This window comes from Charadrius vociferus, unplaced genomic scaffold (genome assembly GCF_000708025.1).
Source record: "Charadrius vociferus isolate BGI_N301 unplaced genomic scaffold, ASM70802v2 scaffold549, whole genome shotgun sequence".
NCBI lineage: Eukaryota > Metazoa > Chordata > Aves > Charadriiformes > Charadriidae > Charadrius > Charadrius vociferus.
Genome location: NW_009650103.1, coordinates 240,777 through 260,608, shown reverse-complemented (window position 1 = coordinate 260,608; position 19,832 = coordinate 240,777). Strand labels below are relative to the sequence as shown.

General features: G+C 43.5%; 1 protein-coding gene across 1 annotated transcript in view; it reads left to right on the top strand.

Moving 5' to 3' along the window:
* The window catches only part of RAPGEF1 (Rap guanine nucleotide exchange factor (GEF) 1), an 84,947-nt gene that overhangs the window by 22,140 nt on the left and 42,975 nt on the right, over window positions 1–19,832 (top strand). Inside the window, exons 2-4 of the mRNA XM_009892230.1 lie at window positions 10,328–10,467; window positions 15,056–15,234; window positions 18,415–18,571. Coding sequence (XP_009890532.1) covers window positions 10,328–10,467; window positions 15,056–15,234; window positions 18,415–18,571 — 476 coding nt within the window. The remainder of the gene's footprint in view (window positions 1–10,327; window positions 10,468–15,055; window positions 15,235–18,414; window positions 18,572–19,832) is intronic.

The following is a 19,832-nucleotide window of genomic DNA, read 5'->3' as shown; positions in this document are numbered from 1 at the left end:
AGTTCAACTTTGTTTTCGGTAAAATACAGGCTCAGCTTAGCTCCCTTTAGCTATCACCTGGTTGAAGGTGTTTCTTCTTGGAAAGTAGGCCAACTTCCTGTATCAGTAAACTGGAAACTCATTAAAAAATAGAAACTGATTTTTAGTAGGGCCAGTTTTGGTAATTTCCATAAAAGATAACAGTAACTGTTTAAATACATATAGCCAGGATGATACAAGAAATAATGTTGCATGCCAGCAAAGAATAAAGCTCCAAAGAAATCAGTCTCAGCTATCCCCTTGTTAAATGGGTTTCCAAACTTGTCACTGCGTTAGGCTGCCTAATATTCTGAAATAGCTGGAGAATAGCTGCTTTTTCTTCAGCATTAAATTAACAACTAAAATATTAGTGGCTATTTCCATGCTACTGAAGCCGCAAGTCTTCAGCAAACTCAGTTGTGTTAGCGTGAGTTCCTTCAGCTTCCCGTCGTGTTTCTGGTGACGCTTGTACAGATCTGCTATGGTTTGCTTCTGTAGAAGTTTTTTTGTTCTGTATCTTTTTAAAGACTTTCTGTTTTTGTTTGTTTTAAAGTCAGGATTTGCTGAGAAGATGGGTGTTTGTAGTAGTATGCCTTCTCCTTGAAACTTGTCGTCTGTAGGAGCGATGTAACCAGGCGCTTTTAATTCAGGCATGAGGAGACAGGGTAAAATAGAGACTTGTCACAAATAATTGTTTACTGCTAAAGTAACTTTTAATGTTTATGTGCAGTAGAGTAAAAGATAGACCTAGACTTTGTGAGCTACCTCATGTTTCCTGCTGTGATGGTATAGGGATGTGCTACTCCTACAGCTAACAAAGACGAGGGCTAGTATTTCCTCTCCCTCCTGGGCTGTTCAGTTCAATTAACATCTCGGTTTCCCCTTGCTGGAGGCACTGATGTTTCAAATTGTGCTTATAGAAGACTAAGATTTCCTACTGCCTGTAGGCAGGCAATAAAACTGGTGGTTTGGTTGCAGATCCTATCAGGTATAGAATAGGGTATGGAACTGAGGATATGGCCTGCAGCTTCTTAACCCTTTATGTAAGCAGCACAACAATAATGTAAAAGCAGTTTCTGACCTGATTACATCAGAAATTTCACACCTCCAGTGCGCCGGATCACTGCACACATGGTTGTCTGTATGTGGAGATAGAGAGCTGCCCCTTTGGGGCACCACTAGAGTAGGACTTCAAAGTGCAGTGATTTGCGTAGCCCTCCTGCGATGCCTTGTTCTGTTGAGTGAGCAATCTCAGGGAAGTTTACACTGGCATCTCTAGGAGATAGTGCTGGCCTGGTTCCTCAAACTCATTTGTCTTTCTCTTGCGGAGATGTGAGCCCCCAGCATGGTGCACTGGAGTTGTGCAGACATGTTTAATCTTACCGAACCGAATATCTGCTTTTCAGCATCTGAGCCCCGAGGATACGTTGCTAGTCAGAACAGTGAGAGACGAGGCTTCCGTGCAGAGAAGTTCGCTCATCTCTTAACATGCATGGAAAAGAGCTTACATCACGCTCTCACCTGGACTGCTGCCCTTAATTTATGGTACTTGCTAAAGAAGGAAATAAAATTGAGCATGTTTAAGCAAATGCTTTCCATGTTTTGATCTTACTTCTTGCGCTCGGCTCAGATGAGTGTGGGCGGTGGCCTTTGGGCAGGGTACAAGGTTCCTCCCAAGCCTACTAGAAAAGAGGGGGTTAGCTTTGCAATTCAGACTGAATGTGCAAAGAGCCTGTAATCAGAGGTCAAAAATAAAGATGACTATAATTAGTAATGTCCAAAGCAACTGGAAATTGTGTCAGGCAGATCCGAGCCAGCTTCTCTTTTTTTTTTCCATCGCCTAATGAATGAGAGCTGAGGTTACGCTCTGAGGATGAAAGAGGGCTGAGTTTTTCCCATTCAGGACTGGTGCTGTGGGGCAGATGCAAAGTCAAGACTCTCATTTACAACCTTGTTTTTCAGCTGTTAAACCTGTGGTCAGGTTGTGAGCAATTAGGCTTTTCCCTAAAGCATCTAAAATAATGTGTTTCTGCTTGCCGTCCCGCAGAGTGCCAGTGACGACATTCTGTCACCTTGGAGATGGATAAACAGCTTCAGCAACATCGGGTTATAATCTTTCAGGTCTGAGTTTCAAAGCTGACAGCCGTACGACTGAAACCCAAGTCTGGCAAAGGTTTTTCAATGTGGAAAGAGTCTAAATGCACTCAAGTAAAATGAGAGGAGGGGAGAAAGGGTTTAAGCGGAGCTCAGTGACAAGGCTTTTTGCTTGGCCATGGCAGCAATGTGAATGAAAGGAATTAGCTTTGGCTCACATGCTCCTTACAGCCTGGAGTGACTCAGGTAGTGCGTGCACATACTTCTGCCTGCAGGGCTTTATTTTTAGATGTCTGAGTCACTGTCATGACTATATCCTCATAAAGCCGTTAGACAAGTGGGGATGCCCACGGACCCCATATTAAGTCATGTTTGGTGAACAGAGAAATTCAACAGATTCCCTTGCAACCGTTGCAATTTCTGCGTTCAGAGCAGTTTGCTGAAGTAATACAGAGGCTATGCCTTGGAGCTGGATTATTTTTTTCCCTTTAAAATTAAATGTTTAGTTAACAACCTTGGTGGGTTTTATGTGTAGAGCAGAGTAAGCATGGACCACAGCAGTCATGTTGATGTTGGAGGCTACTTGACTCTCTTGTTGTTTTAGTGGTGCTCGCACAGGGGGAGTTACGAGTCATGTTACCAGTGTTGTAATCCCATTAGTTCTCTCGGGCTTGCAGGGCTGTGCAAAATCAGTGCTTAAATGGGAAATTACCAGAGACTCACCAGATGCTGCACAAAGGTTTGCTAGTGATTCAGTGAACGGCAACGTTTCTGCTTGTGAGTTGATATGGGACCAGTCTGCTGGAGCGCCTTTCGGTCAGATAAAACAGAGCAAAAGCCCTATCTGCTGCTTATCAATAAATTACACTATCTTTTTCAAAAAGAAGTCTTAAAGCCAGCTTTGGTCTGCTGGAGGAAACTGAACTTGGGCAGCAAAGTCCCACTGCCATAAATCCCTCCTTGTTCAATTAATTGTGCCTCCCCCCCCCGCCCCCCCCGTAAATTGGTTGGGTGGCATTGCTGCAGAGTTTGCAGCAGCTGAAGGATTCCTGGTTTATGTGTCTGTATGCAAGGAGATTTCTCTTTTCTGAAATACTTCGGGCTAAAAGAGGACTAGGAAGGAACCTGGTCAGCTGCTCTGAACTTGCTGCTTGGTCTGGTGCATCTTCTCGCAGCCTGAAGCTTTGCTTCCGAATATGAAGCTGGAAGGAAGAAGAGCTGTAGTACTAATGCACCGTAAAATTAATGTTGTTGACTGACCCAATCCTTTTGCTGCAGTCAGGAGACGTGGCTGAATTGATAAGTTGCCCTCTGTGCCTCCCAATTCCCTTGCAAACACTGTGAGCTCTTTCCACATGAGGTTGCTGCAGCTGGAGATGCCTCATTCATGGTTGCTTAGAAAGAAAAAAAAAAATCAAAATAAAAATGTGCTCTCTGACAAATAAAAATGTTTTGCTTCCTCTGGAGGCCCCAGAGGGCGGCATAAAAAATAATGAAGCCTGTGAGTCAGTGAGCATTGCCTGGCCAGCTGAGAGGGAACTGAGCCTCCCTTTTCCATAGAAGTTTGTGTGCTGTCATTGCACATCATTAATGCTTGCTGGTTTATGCTCATTCACTGTAATGTTGCCAAAAAAGAAAAAGGGCAGTCGGTCTTTCCGCTCCCAAATGCTGGCTGCTTCCAAGGTGACGTGATGTTAAAGAAAAAGTTTCTTTAGCACTCAAGAATGATTGTTTGATTCTCGAGCTGCCCTTCCTCCATCGTTTTCCTCTAAAACCTGGCGGCTCCCCTAGCAAACGCATTCTCTGGAGAGGGACTTGGAGCAGCTTACAAACAGCTCCACCTAAGGTACAAAGGTTAGGGTGGGCAAACTTCCTGATTGACACCGGACCCTCCCTTTTTTTTTTTTTTTTTTTTCCCTTTCTGGATTCTTTACTGGGTCTTTTTGTTTGTTTGTTTCTGATTAAATTCTCTTTGCTTCAGCCTCTGGGGGTAACGTTGAGGAAACTCATGGAGATGGAAGTGGTAGGTCAGAGACTTCTGTAGCACCCATGATGCTTCAGAGGTTTAAAAGGGATATTTTAATTCTGTTCTGTCACATTCTGTCTTTTCTGTATTCAGGATCCCAGTTCATCCTTTTGAGAACATACAGCACTGCACGAGTGCTGCATATCAGCATTTTTAGACTTCTGAACATCCCCAGGACTTCTGGAGAAGGAGGGCGTGAAGTATCGCAGGAGGCTGTTTGCTGCGTAATGTGAGAGCTGAGTTACGTTGCAGGTGTGAAAGGGCCGAGAACATATCTGGGCTTCTCCTCAGCTGTTTCTTCAACCCTGTTTGAAAGCCCAGTGCTTCCTCTCCATCCTCATAGCTACACACTAGCGAGCTTGAATGTTTTGTTGCAAGAAAGACAGAGATGCCCTCCACCACAAAATTATTTAAAATTCTTTTTAAAAGTGCCCCTGTGATAGCTCTCCATTGCCCACAGCCCACTGGTGACCTTCACATCGTTCCTCCTGCGTCGGCTCTGCCGGCTGTTCTGCAGGGGAACTCGGCTGTTGGAGTTTCAGGTTAGAGTAACATTTTTGCAAAGCTCAAAGGCTTTGATTTTCTGTCAATCACTATTACATTAATGTTTGCGTTGCAGGAGAGCCCAAAAGCTTTAGCCAGGGCAGAGGCCGCACAGATCTGTGTACTTACAAGTATGTAGTAGATAACAGCCCTTGCCTTAAGGCGAAGGGAGAGGGTGGGAGGAAGACAGTTGGGAATTCTAGTAATAGACATATAAAATCTTGAAAGATCTGTGCTTTGCAGCATGCTTCGTGGTCGTCATGGGAAGCTCTCGCGTGCCCATCTGTCTGTCCTGAATCGCCTGTTCTCCCGTGTTTCTGACGGCAGAGTTGGGTCTAGAGGAGCCGCAGCCTCTGGTGGGGCAGCACAGCACAGCACCAAACGGCCGGCTGCAGCGGAAAGGTTGTTTGGAACTATTGCTCGTTATTTTTTCCTTTTGCTTCAGAACTCTTAAAGTCTCTGTCAGCTAGGGTTTAGCTGAAGCCTTGCGACTTGCCTTTTGTCTTCCACAAATGATGGAGCTGAGCCCAAGGGAACAAATGCCATTTTAATGGGCATCGTTGTGTAAGTCATTACGTAAGTCACCTCTGCCTTCAAAGGACTCGTGGCATAAATGGCAGGAGCGCTTGATTAAAAATGTGCACAATAGCTTCGTTATGACATGGGGAGAGATGTCCGCTGTTATTTTTAATCTGATGGCTTTTAAATATGTGCATCCAGCAGAGACGCAAATGGCCTTTAAAAAGGGAACCATTTGTAGGATGAGATTTTTAGACTCCACTACGTTCTTTCTAACGAGCTGCAAGAGTCAGTTCAAGCTGGAAAATGAACTATAACCCTTTTTTAAGGCTCTGTCTCCTGTAAAGCTGCAGGGTTTCAGTGTGCAAACACATACAGAGTGAGAGAAGATGGAGGGTTTAGGGTTTAGGTTTTCAGGTGAAGGAAAGAAAAAATACCGTATTCTATTGTGGGGGGGGCGGGTGTATTTAAAAAAAAGGTCTATTTTCAATTTGTTTGGTATCATCCAATCACTAGACAAGTTGAACAGTTGGATTGCACATCCCTGCTGCTGGAGCCTGCCGGCCGTTGAGCTGTGCCATAGTGACAAAAGCATGCCCGGGAGGTCCGGAGGCAGCCGGGGGTGATTGTCCATCTCTGAAGCCCCCAGTGTGCCGGTCAGCACAGTCGGCATGGGATGCGGCCGGCAAGAGGGACCCGATGGCTGGGAAGTCTGCCCTGACTGAGCTCTGTAAAAGGCTGAACTTTCACTTTGACTTTAAAGTAAATAATTTGCTGCTGGGTTAGGTTGGTGGAATTCACCAGCGTGCGCATGTTTCGACTTAATTTCTGGTGTTTGTTTGAACCCAAGTGGAAAGTGACCGTTTGACTATGGCAGCGGTGAACGTTGGGCTTTGACTTGCCGGCTTTCTCCTAAGCAGCCTAGTTTCTTCGCCCACAAATACATAAGCTGATTTATCTGCCTTCCCTTGTGCCTCTTAATCCTCCGTCATTTAAAATCTGCAGTTCTTTCCTCACCAGATTTAGCTTTCTGTCGGCAAACTGGCAGGCAGCACTGCTTTGCTGGGGACCAGGCAGCTCCTGGCCGGCCATGGCATCCCCGGCGTCGGGGGCTTGGGGGGTGCCCAGAAACCTCTCCAGCCACCCCTGGCAGCGGGCTGGCTTGGAGCAGGCACATAATGTGAGCTTTCTCGTGTTGTGTGTGTGGTCGGACCCCAGACACGTGCCGGCCGGGGGAGACGAGCCCAAGAGCTGAGCAGGGCCGTGACTCAACAGCTGGAGCGCGTTCAAGCACAACGGAGAGGGCGCCTCATTAATGGGGGGCTGGAATTAGCAATGAAACAAGTGACGTATTAAAACTTCCAGTCAGAAATCAAGAAACTTAAATCCATAGTGAAGTAATTCTGCAGGGATTATTTTTTTCCCCCTGTTGTGTGCAGCAGCAGAGCATCCAGAGGGATGGAATACGAGGGGGCGGAAAGTCAGCAGTTCCTTTGAGATGGAAACACTTTGATACGACAGTATTCTTTTTTCCCCCCTTCCAGTTGAAGTCGCTCCATCGAGTTTATTACCCTGTTTTTTCATGTTCATCTTATAAATATTTGGACACTGCGTAGAAGTGAGTACGGGGTACCCTCCTCCTGCTCACCAGAAAGGAGAAAGAGAAGTTCAGAAGGCCGGTGCTGAAACTCCAGTTAAACACTGCCAGTTATTTATCATGGAGAGGCGAGGGTAATACGATAGAACAATTTCCAGCGGGCAGGCTACCAAGCTCAGGAACAACCTCAATGCTGCATTAAGGGGTTTGGTTACTGCAGACAGGCAGGAGGGAGCAGAGGGACAGGAGAAGCGGTTTGAGCACTGCCATGGCTCTGTTTTCTGGTTCTCTCTGTACATTATCAAATTATTTGATCTGTGAAGGCACGCTGTGCTGTTTGAACTTTTAAACTGGACAGACATAGCACATGTTAGATATTTAAATTAGGATGTAGTGTAAAGAAAGTGACTTTCTCAAAGCGGACCAGTGCTATGGTAACCAGTCTGGGAAGTCTTGCTCAGCTGTGCTTTTTACGGGAGAGTTTCATCTTCATCTGTAAAAGCTTAGGTGAGTTACACCTTTGAGCTGGAATACCTTCCTATTTAAGTGCAACTTCTCTTCTATAGTATTTCATCCAGATTCATTAAAACTCAAATTCTGTTTATAACACTTGAATGATGTATCTGCTTGAAAACCGTAAAGCCCATCGTGCCGAATAATGTCTGTTGGCATTCACTGAATATAATTACAGTGGCTCCACCACTTGATTCATGAATATGGGGAGAGGGATGAGGGCCTGCAGTTCGATGGAGACGTGTGCTGGAGGCACCGATTCGCCCTCTGCTCTGGTTAGACAAGTTGCTTCACCTTTGTGCCTGCTTCCCATCTGCAGAGTAAGGTTAAGACCGAACTGTTTAAGGATGAGAAAGAGATGTTTGTAATGTGCTTGGAATAAGAAAAGTGCTATTTTAAGTGCTAAGTGTAATTGAGTGTAAGAGAATATTGGTTTCTGACTCATTTGTTTAACTGCAAATGCATCAGAAACTCATGAGCAGATGAGATCTGGAAAATGGTTGTTGTAGATGGAAAGACATGGTAGTAAAAAGCTGCATTAATTTGTGATCTTCAAAGTAGGACTCAGCAGGGCTAACAGTAACGTTTATTATTTTTGCAAATGTCAGCTGGTTTACTTCATTAGTGCTCTTTTAAGAAGTTCCCATTCTGCTCCAGCCACTTGCTGCTGTCCTCGCTCTGTAGGTCTGTGTCCCCTCGGAGTGTGGTGTGCAAATGATTCGATGTTTGATGTGACAAAAGGGTAAAGAGAGTGAAGGGAAATGGTTAGGCTGCTGGTGGTGGTGGTGGAGGGAATCTGCTGTCTGAGGAAGAGAAACTTTCTCCACTGACAAGACATCTCCTTTTGGAGGTCCCAGACCATGCACGCACTTGGGTTCAGCTGTTGGTGTGTGTTCCCCATAGAGGTGTGTGGAGATGTCTTGTGCGAAGGAGAAAAGCAAATTGTAGTCTTCTGAAATCTTTTCCCCTTCCAAATTTCTTGTCCCTACAAGGCAAAATTATCACCATAAGCAACCAAGGGGTTTTCTACGCATTGAACATTTTCTTACTCAGACGAGCAGTTTGGATCTCACTGCAGCCTATGGAGGAGCCAGACGCAATTTGTTGCTGCTACCACTGTTTCCCTGTAGATTAATTATTGTAATTGTTTGCCAGTTCTTGAAAAATAAATTCAGAGCCATGACTTCTCTTGGCAAGCGTGCGTGCACAAACACGTATAGAAATTCTCATATGGTGTGCAAAATAAATACAAATTATTTTTTAGGTAGGAGCGCAAGAGCATTATCACAGCAGCCAGGGACTGTTTTCAGTGGTGACCTTCAGCACCCTGTGGAGCCAGAGGGGTTTTAAAGGTTTGGAGATCCCCTTGTGGATGTAAAGCAATGACGTAAATCGTTGCTAAGTTTGGGTGCCAGCTGCTGCAAGTGATTCTTCAGAGGCCAACTGATACGTCTGGATTTATCTGCAGTGACCAAGGTTTTTAGTGCCTCCCTCCTCGGTGCATTAAACAGGACTTCATGATACAAAGAAAACTCTGAAAAATGTTTACTCCTGCAAATGGAGAACATGTCTGCAGCCAGACTAGATTAGAACCGGTGCTGATGCAGCTTCCATTAATAGGATGCCTGCAAAATTTTGATCTAGAGAACATAACTAACCGGAGTTTTGGCTCTGGTGAAGGTGTTAATGGCAGCGTCTTAACACTCTACCGGGAAACCAAGTTTAAAGGGAGACAGCCTTTACGGGGAGGCAAGCACAGGTTCCTTCCCTCTAGCTGTGGTTAGGTAATTTCTGAGTACGAGGAGCGGCGTTTGCGCTGCAGTGTGGTATTTAGCTTCTGGGTGCTAGATTTGACTCAGCAGCCTTTTCTGTTTGCAGCCTGCATGCTAACAAGGTGGTGCAGTGCTGCATGCACGGGACTGTGTCGGTTTGACTCACGACAGCCCGTGCAGTCAATTCCCAAATAATCTAAAAGAAAAATGAAGCATACAGCAAAACTGCTTACTTTTTTGATAATGCAGTTACAGACAAGTTTGGTGTCTTCTGTTGAATTATCTGGGTCACTAGAGAGCGATTCAAAACTTCATTTGTTAAAAGTGCTCTTTGCTCAAAATACATTCTAAATTGCTCTCTACAAGGCAGCTTAGTTTTATTTAGCTTCATGGCTAAACAGATAAAAATATATTTCAACAATAAGTCTGCATGTGGCATGATTGCAAACCTTTGAGACTTCTGCTTTCAGATATTCAAAAAACACATGAAAATACAGTTTTTAAAAGGGTTGAGCAGTTCTGTAATTAAGCCTCTTCGAGGATGCTGCAGTATGGAAGTGGTTCCTCCGTTCTCTGGTTTGTTTGGTACATTTGAAGGGAAACCCACTGTGAATGACGAGGGCTGGCATTTTTGCTTGGATGGAGCCACATTCAAAGGTGATGCTACCAAGTGGTAGAGGTGGGGATCGGCAGCCTGGGCCGGGCACTACATCGGGCTGTGTTTTCCTTTCCTGAAGCAGCCACCAGCCCTGGGTACAGGACAGACCCCTGCCTGCACGCCCACGGTGGCCACTGACCCCCAGCCAGGACACGGGCAGGAGCTCTGCTCTGCCAGGGGTCTGTGAACAAGTCGCTTCATCCCCTTGACTTGGTTGCTCCTGTGCGAAAGAGGGATGACGATTACCTCCTTTGTAAAGTACTTTGGGATCTGCTGGAGATAAGTGCTTTTAAGAGAGGTGTTTTTCCTTTTCTCTCCAAGGCACGGAGCGGTAGCAACCCCGCGCTTCCTGCCTTTGCACTGCAGCTGTGCTGCCTCCGAGGGGAAGCAGGAAATGATGGTGATATTGTGGTTGGAAACATAATAGAGAGCCACAGTTATTAATTTTTTTTTTCCTGTTCCACTCAATAAATTTACATGGTTGCAATGTATTTTTATAGGCTGGTCTTCCAGATAATGCTGTAACACAACTTCCCTGGTTTCAACAAATTTACCCTAACTAGTAACGCATTTCTGTGTCTTTCTAGATTCTGAGCGTTCCCATCTCTCCTCGTTCACTATGAAGTTGAAGGGCAAGTTTCATTCACCAAAAATAAAGAGAACCCCTTCAAAGAAAGGAAAGCAAGCTGACCTGACAGTGAAAACACCAGAGAAGTCAGCGAACAAAGTAAGCAGATAAAGGACGTGTTCTGTTAGTCTTGCCGGTACTCGGTTTATCAAAATCCACGGCCCTGCTTTCAGTGTGTGACACTGTCCTCTGCGGAATTCTGCAGATTTTTCAGGCGTTCTCAGGGTTACTTTATGGTTAGTTATAAAAGGCACTGTGTAGTATAAAATAAGAGTAATCAAGGCATGTACTTTGGAGAGCCTGATGAGACCTCCTTCCATAAGCGTTTAAATATCTCATTATGGAATGTAGTTTATGGCCTGACACATCCCCGCCACATGCACACCCTATGGTTATGCTTCCAAACAACTGCCTGGTTTTGGGGTGTGATCCTTTAAAAAACCCCAAAACCCAGGCGAGCAAAGCCTTGAAGCTGGTCCAAAGATGCGCTCAATCTCTGACGACGTCAGCAGGGAGAGTCAAACAGATGTGTTCAAGCAGCTGCTGATTCCAGCGCGCTGCTCCTCAGACCCGATATACTTCAAGTCCTCTAAGAGCTGAGGTCACCGCTCTTTCCCAGCGCAAACCTGGAAGTGTTATCTCCTCCGCTGTTGTGACCTGATTATGTAGAATGGAGAATATCTCTGTAACAATACTGTTGCAGTCAGTCCTCAAGTGTAAATGTTAGCCAAAAGTTAAGAACAGGCGAGGTTATTTATGATAATTCAAAATGTTTCCCAGTTGTTGTAGAAAGACTCATCCAATGTGCAGCACCAGACGTGCAAACTTTTTTAGATTATCTCTGCTGAGGATTGTTGTCGTGTTACTGACAGCAGTCAGCAAGATACAGTTATCTTACACTGTGCGATGTGCTTAACACCCAGGGAAGTCGCTGCAGGGCTTCCTAGCGCTATTCTGCACCATCAGGTGGAAGATGATGAAGCTTTTATTTCCCAGGCTATAGGGTCTTTTTTTCCCCAGGACGCTGTGGATATGCTTTCTAGGGAGCCGAGCACCTTGTATTGCTGACTGCTACTAAAAAATACAATTGAAAAAAAAAAATTAAAATCTGGGAGTACTCCTTGAAGGTTTTTAATTCCAACGATGTTTCAGGATGAGATATTGAGATCATTTAGAGGCCTTCCTTTAAGCTGATATGTGACCACATATTAAATAAATTAGAAAATGAAGAGCCCTTTTCACAATGCAAATATAGCAGATATATATAACCACGTTAATAATAGGTGAAGTTTTTGCTTTTCTTTCTTCTCCCTAAAAATACAATTCAAGAGGATTTACTGGTATGGCATGCTGAACATGTAAAACATTTTTATGTACAGATCGGGATTTTTTTATATTGGGAAACAAAACACAACAATTTTTATTATTGTACATGATTATTTAAGCCATGTACATTTTTACACTGTGAAATATTGTTGATTTCTGGCTCATTCCAGATCTATTTTAATAGCTACTATCCAACTAATGTATTATTTGGATGTCGTCAGCTCGTTAGCTTTGTGGGGAGCGAGTGGAGAAGAGGATATGCCTGGATTGTCACCAGGTTCTCTCACTGGGATACAGATGTCAGTTGACAAACAGGAGATTTTCTGTCAGAAGACACACTTGACAAACCAAATATCATCCTTTCCTCCCTCTTAAGTACTTAAGATGCTATTTTTATACTCTTGAAGTAGATAATCACCGTAGAGCAGAAATAGCAATACTAAAAATTAATGTAAAATCACTATGTGTAACCTGAAGTTTATGCTTAACCCGTGCAGGCGTCTTCTCCTCTTCCCCTTTGTACCTAGATGTGGACAACATAGGGGGAGCTTTTTTCAGAACCTCCTTTTGTCCCCCGGCCCCTGTCGTTGATTCTTATCATAGGTCATATTGTAGGAACAGTAGTGTCCATCAACACTGTATGCAAAGTTATAATAGGTTTTTCACTGCCAAAATGCAGGAGGAAGGGGACTGTTCCAGCTTTTGTAATCGGGTGTATTTGTACAGCTCACTGTAACCCTTTCTGGGTCAGCTCTATCTCATACAATTACCCATTTGTAACGATTATTTGAGGGAAAACTTCAAAAATCGTGCAAAAATGTCTGCATGTGTCAGGCAGGCAGGGGCATGGAGGGGAGATGCTGTTTTCCTGGATGTTAAGTTTGTATCATTTAATGCCCAAAAGGGCAATGGGTGAACCAAGTGGTCCTGCCGCCCCAGCAGCTCCCCCAGTTACTGATCTGCGCTCTCGCTGGGGTGGGGTAACTGCTGGGGCAAGTTCACCTCCACTGAGAAATGAAATGAGAGGTTACTTCAGGTCCTCTCTGCCGACCCAGAGGGGTACCATTGCGTGTTTACTTTGGCTTTGGGGACACACTAAAATGTTTGCTGGAAAAACTTCATGTCATTAGTCTTGTGAGGTGCAGACACTGGAATATGTTAATATCCATCCATCCCACCAGGTTATTACTCCTTTCTCTAGATTTATTGCTGTTGTTCTCAGGTCTCAGTGAGTAAAGTACTGAACACGAGAGACTTCAGCCTCGTAGCAACAACTGACATTTATATATCTAAGCTCTGTATCAGAACCTGCAATCCTGTGTAAGATGTGTAGGCTTTCTTTGGTTGTGTTTGTGTGCACATGTATACACACATATGTACAATACCTTTGGACCTCAGAAAGGGATTCATAAAAAGTGCTCTTAGGGAACGTCGCTCGAAGAGCAGGGCAGTTGCAAAAAAAGGGCTGTGTCCCAAATAGTGGCCGGTAGCTGGATCTGCATGCCTTCATCTGCTCAGCGGAAGGGTTTGTGTTTCCACTTGTCATCCTCAGCCCAAACTCTGAGTCAAGCCCAGCCCTCCTGTGCACCAGGAGAGTGTTTAAGCTATTAAGTCGCAAGTCTTTCTGCAGGAAACAGTTGTTGAATGAAATACATAAACAGCCATCAGAGCAGGAACTGCAATCCACATTTTTTCACTTCTGTTTGAGAGCTGTGACCACTGGGCCATAGTCATATTCACATGCGGAATATATGGGCTCTCTCGTCCCTGAAATGCATGATCGTTTCATATGAAGTGCAAAACCTTCATGAAAGGGACTGAGCTTCTCCATATCCTGGAGTAAACTGTGCAGCGGTGAGGTCACGTGCCTGAAAAACGGGAAATGTCATTTTTGACATCAGCGAGTTGCCAGAATGCTCCTCAGCAAGGGACGTCACGGTGGCTGTGAGGGACAGCTCAGGTTCTGAGCTGCCTGGCAAGCAGTGTTGTCAGAAGTGGGAGCAGCAGCAGAGTTTGGGCGCTTCCCAGAGGAGAGGGCGGTTTGCAGATCTTGGGTTGGGACTTAGACTTCTAAAGTTGGAGCTAGATGGAACTTGGGACTCTAATCCTTTTATGCAGCTGGCCCCAAATTACTAACCAGTGCTGCCTAGAAATTGTTCTTCCTAAAACCTTTTGGGCTGCTGGTCTGATTTTGCAGAAAAGCAGCAGTTTAATGGCTGACAAGAGTATGGGGAGCACACAATGCCCATAGGTCATTAATTCTTGAAGCTGCATTTACTGAGGAGATAATGGATGAAACCTGACCCTGCTAAGCTCCCTGCTCCTTTTCTAGCAGTGTTCAGTAGTTAATTTAAATCTCACTTAGGAACTACTTGTGGCATTGAAAGTCCTCCAGGCATACTCTGGTAAACTTTAAAAAAAAAATCCCTGTGCACAATGCCATTAAGATATCACGTGTCACTTCTGAGTTTCCTCTTCTGGTGTTGGTGATGGCACAGAAGTTGGTGACCGCAACTCAGCTTTATTCCAATGAATTGTTCCCTTCTGCAACATTCATTCACTGATGCCAAAACTTAGCTTTCACAGTCTGTCCCCGTGTGAGTTCCCTTTTCCAGCAGCATCACAAAATGACTGAGGTTGGAGACTATCAGGAAGGAGTTTTTTATTTGTGAATGGAGAGACAAGGCTGTAGACCACTTTCATACTGGAGTCAGCAGAATTAACCAGAATAATAAGGGTGAACACCACATATGTCACTGGAACTATCAAGGATGGGTAGAAGAATGGAGGCATCTGTTTGGATTGTTCTGGAGTTTTGAAGTTTTTCTGCTTGTGTGGGTTTTTTTTTTCCTCTTTGCTTTTTGTCTTTCCCTTCAGCTGATACACTGCATTTACTGATTGAAAAGACCTTTTGATAGTGAGATGTGCTTAAGGGTTTTGATTGCATCAGAGGGGCAACTCTATTAAAATCAGTAGTTGTTGCTTCCTTTCTTGCATTATCGTTACTATCTGTACTTGGTATATTTTTTTTCCTTCACCCTCCCAGTTTGGTGTGTGGGTTTCAAAGCAGTGCCCTTCACGTCATCAGTAGTTTTAATCTTGGCCTAAAACTGATCAAGATTAGCCTTCAGTTTGGAATGCACATAATTCAGAAGGTTAAAGTGTGGGTGCAATTTTGCACTGACTGTTCTTTTGAAAGAGTACTAATTCAATTCAAAAGTGTTTGTGGTAGAAGGGGGTTTTTCCAGTCTTTATGGAATGTACCCGATTCTGTGTCGCCGTACTTCAGGTAAGATAAAGTAGCCTTCCCCTTAAAAATCCTGAAGTTTTAACGTCTCTCTCCTTTTTTCCTCCTTTTTAGAATGTATCATGGCTAGAGGAAAAGGAGAAGGAGGTCGTCAGTGCATTGCGCTACTTTAAGACTATTGTGGACAAAATGGCAGTTGATAAGAAAGTGTTGGAGATGCTGCCAGGCTCCGCAAGCAAAGTGCTGGAAGCCATCCTGCCCTTGGTGCAAACCGATCCGCGCATCCAGCAAAGGTAAGTTTTCTTCTTGGAAGGAAGGGTAAGAAACCCTTCTTGGGCTTTGGGACTGTGACAGACCAGCAGGATCCCGGCTTCTCTCCTTCTTGTGTCTGAAGAATCGCACAGGAGACAGGAAATGCTGCAGCGGCTAATGAAGTGACTGCTATTTTTACTAATTATGTGGTAGTTTTCAAACATAATTTAAAAGCGGATTCCCTGCTGCGAAGAAGTCTGTGCTGTGGAAAGATAAAGCAAATCAGAATGGTTTCAGAGAGGCGGAAGGGCTCATTCTTAGCATAAACTTGGAAATTCCTCATTTATTAGCGGGAGACTCTCCTCAGATGCTATACTGTTTCTGCAGTCCACGATGGTATCCTAAAAGCTAACAAATCCAATAGCTTTTACCTGAAAAAGAGTTTATCTTCAGAGTAATCCCTTTCTGTGCTCGGTTTATCCACCCTGATATTAGAGAAGTCTGAGCCTGCACTCTTAACTGCTTTTTTGGATTTTACTGGGTCAGATACAGAACAGAAGTAAACAGATGTACTTCAGTAGATTAACCAGTCCAAGTTCATTCCTGCATGCTCTCAACAGATTATTTGTTTTATGTTTTAACAGATTATGTGTATTATGTTTTAACCAGTTAGACAACGGGTTTGAAACCAGAAAAGAAGTAGAAATTTGCCAAAGCAAAGCTCAGCGTGGATTCTAAGAATTTGTAGACTTGTGAAGCCATAGAGATATAGCTGCTGTTCATCCCATAGATGTGGGAGCAACTGATTTACACAAAACAAGCAAACATCGTTGAATAATATGGAAAGAGAAAAATTAGCACAGACAAAAGCACAAAAGTAGGCAGAGAAATGCGGGTGTTTGGTTCCTGAAATCCTGCCAGTTTTTGTGCTGTTCCTATTTGTTTTCCTATTGAGAATCTCCAAAATTTTTGTTTCAAGATGCTTATTTCGGTTCTGGTGCAAGGAAGAGTTATAGTATGGTTGAGACAGCAGTAGGGTGCCAAATATTTTGCAAACAGAGATGCTTAGCTGTGTTTGGTCCTAACGTGTAGGCCGGGGTTGTATCTGACTACAAAATGAAGGAGGCAATGGGTGAGCATCAGAGCTGTGGCTGAGACAGGAGAGGTCCAGTTTAGGTTAGATCTGTAGAACTACAAAGAGCAATAGCAGTTAGAATGGGGACATGCACTGGGCTTCTGGACACAGACACAAAAGTGTCTTCAGTTGCTGTCAGGCTTCCCACAGCCACTGAATTCCTGACAAGCACCTGCTTTCATTTAATGAAAGAAAGAACGAACTTTCCCCTTACACCAGGAGAACATGTAAAATGTCAGCAAACATTTTTAGGGTAGTACACGTTATCTTTATAGTCACTTGCTTTGATTTATGTTTCCACTGGGTGTTCACTGGGTGATATTTCCTTCCGAGAATATATTTGGAAATAAATATCAACTAAACGGTCTTCAGCAGCAACAGTATTTCAGACAGTTCTGTTCTTCAAATTTCTTATACCCTCTTTGTTATTAGTGAACTCCTGCAACCTGGACAGTTGGATATCCATATTTACCCAATTCTCATAGTCAGTAGTCAATGGAGTTTTCTACATAGTCTCTCTTTCTGGAAATAGTATGTATTAAAGCACAGATCCCATATGTATGTTCTGCCTTGTTTAGCCTCACAGAAGAAAAAGGGATCTGGCATTCTCAAAAAGCCATGTCCTTTTGTGCCTACCTTTGCACTTTATTTCTTTTAAGTAGTGGCAGGGCACAAAGGGATGATTTTGATAGCAAATCCCCCTCAAGAAAAGCGAGCAAGACTTGTGTCAGTGCGCAAGAAAGCCCTACAATTATTGTTGGACTTCTTTTTGCTTTAGGGGAAGCATTTGCATCAAGGAAAAAAGTAATTAAATCTAGCACAAAATGGGCTTTCAATTACCGCCTCTTTAGAAGGAAGCAGACTGAAGATTAATGGCACAGAAATCAAAAGCCTTAGAAAGAGAAGGGGGAGGGCCCTATTTAGGAAATATCTCCTACCAAGCTAATTTAATCTGAAATTAGAACAAATGGCAAGCAGCGTACTTTAAAAAAAACAACAACAACCAAAAAAAAAAGTATTTGCCATTGTTTATATCCCCCTGGTTGTAGCTTGACAATAGTTCTTTCCCCAGTCCTGCAAACCTCATTCACCAAAATAATCTCATTGAAGCTTGTGGGCTTGATTCTCTTCTCACAGATAATGAAATTACTGGAGTTAAGCCAGTGTAAAATGGATACCAGTGAGAAATGGGGAGATCTGGAACACTTGTATCAGCAATGATTGCAAGATTACACCTTCTCTTATCTGTTTACGGTTTTGATGCAGTTTGAAATTGATTTAACTGTACAAAGAATTGTTGAAGCGTTGCCATCAGCAGTACTGTTAACACACCTTGTTTAGTAATGAAGTAAGTGTTTGCAGAACGGCCAGGAAAATGCCTGTGAGCACTGTTGTTACAGTTAACTTTTATTTAGAGTTGTCAACCTTCCAATTTTTTTTTTCCCCTTCAGAACAATAGCTTCAATTCTGTTTCTCATTAAAAACAAAACAAAGCAACACCCTTCCTCTTCCAAACCTGAAATTCATTCAGTTCAATTTCTGTAAAGAAGCAGGTTTTAATTACATGTTTTCAGGCATTATAAACAGTGAGGAAATTATTTGTAGAGGAATGAGTACAGTCAGCTTTCAATTATCTAAGACTTTTTTGGGGAAAGTTAATAAGGAAGAAGGAAAGCGTAGATAATACTGAAATAATATAAATTAGACTTAAATACAGGACTTAAATATTTTACTTTTGAAGTTAAGGCATAGAATGGACCTGTAAATTAAAAGGGAAAGCACGTTCTTTTTAGCATGGCTGTGTTAACCTGCAGCACAGCTAATTCATTCTCAGTTAGCTGGGAAGGAACAGTTGATCGTACCTTCATGTCATCCCATTTGGTGCTGGAGAATGGGAAAGCAACTGCAGTGGAGGAGAGACCCGGGCTTTGTCACCCACTAAACACAAATTCTGAATGTCAGAGCGAAAAGGAGAACGATCACATTTTTTTAACGGTGTGAAATTTATTTTAAGTCAAGCACTCTCATAACATTTGGTAGTATCTCCGTAATTTTGTTTTGTTCTGTTTCTTCCCATGCCATCCAGTTCTGCCATCTCGTCCTGCTATAGCCGTGTGTACCAGAGTCTGGCCAATCTGATTCGCTGGTCTGATCAAGTCATGCTGGAAGGCGTAAATTCAGAAGACAAGGAGATGGTGACAACAGTCAAAGGTGTCATAAAAGCTGTTCTGGATGGAGTCAAGGTAAACGAGACAAATATTGTAAATTGTACTATATAAAGGATATAATAATGTATTTTAGAAGAGATCTAGTTGAATGAGGTTTTTAAGTGCAGGTAAAATATAAAGATCTTATTCTTCCCTTCAGTAAACTACCTCTTAAATCAACTGCTCCGTAAGTGAAAAGATGCTGCTCGGTGCACTGGTTAAAGACTAGCACAGACAGTTTGGCTGTTGGTGTGCACTTCTGAAATGCTCACCCTGGCATTTAGATGAACTGGAAGAAACAATAAATCTTTATTGAGCATTGTATTAAATTTTCAGCAAGTCATTCCCAGTCTCCCGTGCAGATTACAAGACAGAGTTTGCATATTTTCTGTCTAGGCAAAATATAATGGAAATGGTCCCTGTCAGTGCCCACAGAGAATCAAAGACTGCGACTCCATCTTTTAACATACATTTCAAGGGGTTCGTCAGTGATACATCACCGCTTTCAGCCGTCGGATTAGGGTGTGGAACAGGTGATGAGCTAAGCTCAGTTTTCTGGAGATTAATTTTACGTAACTAATGGGAAAGTTTAACAGAAACCTTTGTGTCCTTTGTGAGACTTGCTGACAGCGTGCCCTCCCTGCCCCACCCGGGGAAAGCTGTTGGCTTTCCTTCTACCTCCCGATAAGCTTTTGGTACCCAGTATTTCTGTTTCAGAGGCTTGTCTCTGGGCTGATGGCCGCGGAGGCTGTTCGTTCAGCTGTCCTAGTGCTGCAGATAAAAGTTTGCTTGAACGGGGCTCAGGGCACCAGTGGAGAGACATCATACCTCCTGGGAACCTTATTTTGCAAACTAGCAAAAGTTAAGCCTCTTTCATGAGCAGGGCTGAATCTAAAGGTGAATGATTACATCAAGTACAGAAGGAAAGTTGGGGTAGAGTTTTAAGAACTGCAGCAGGTGTTTCACCTGGACTAGTGTATCGGGAACAGGCATCTTTCACTGCACTTAAACTCAGCTTAGTTTTTCTTAACTGGAGCTGGATGCAAAAATGAAGTGGATCTCCCAAGGTTTGGCTGTCACATTTTTAGGACTCTGGATGGGGTGTTTGCATGCTCTGAGTGTCTCTTTAATGTTGCTCAAACACAGATACTAAAATCTGCTATTACTTATCGAGCCTTTTAAACAAATATCTTTGAAACAAAACATTTCCATCACCTGAAGAAAACAGCTTTTCCAGGATTATTTTGCACATTATGCCCCTTTAACTTTAAGCTCCAGATTTGAAAAGTAAAGCCGG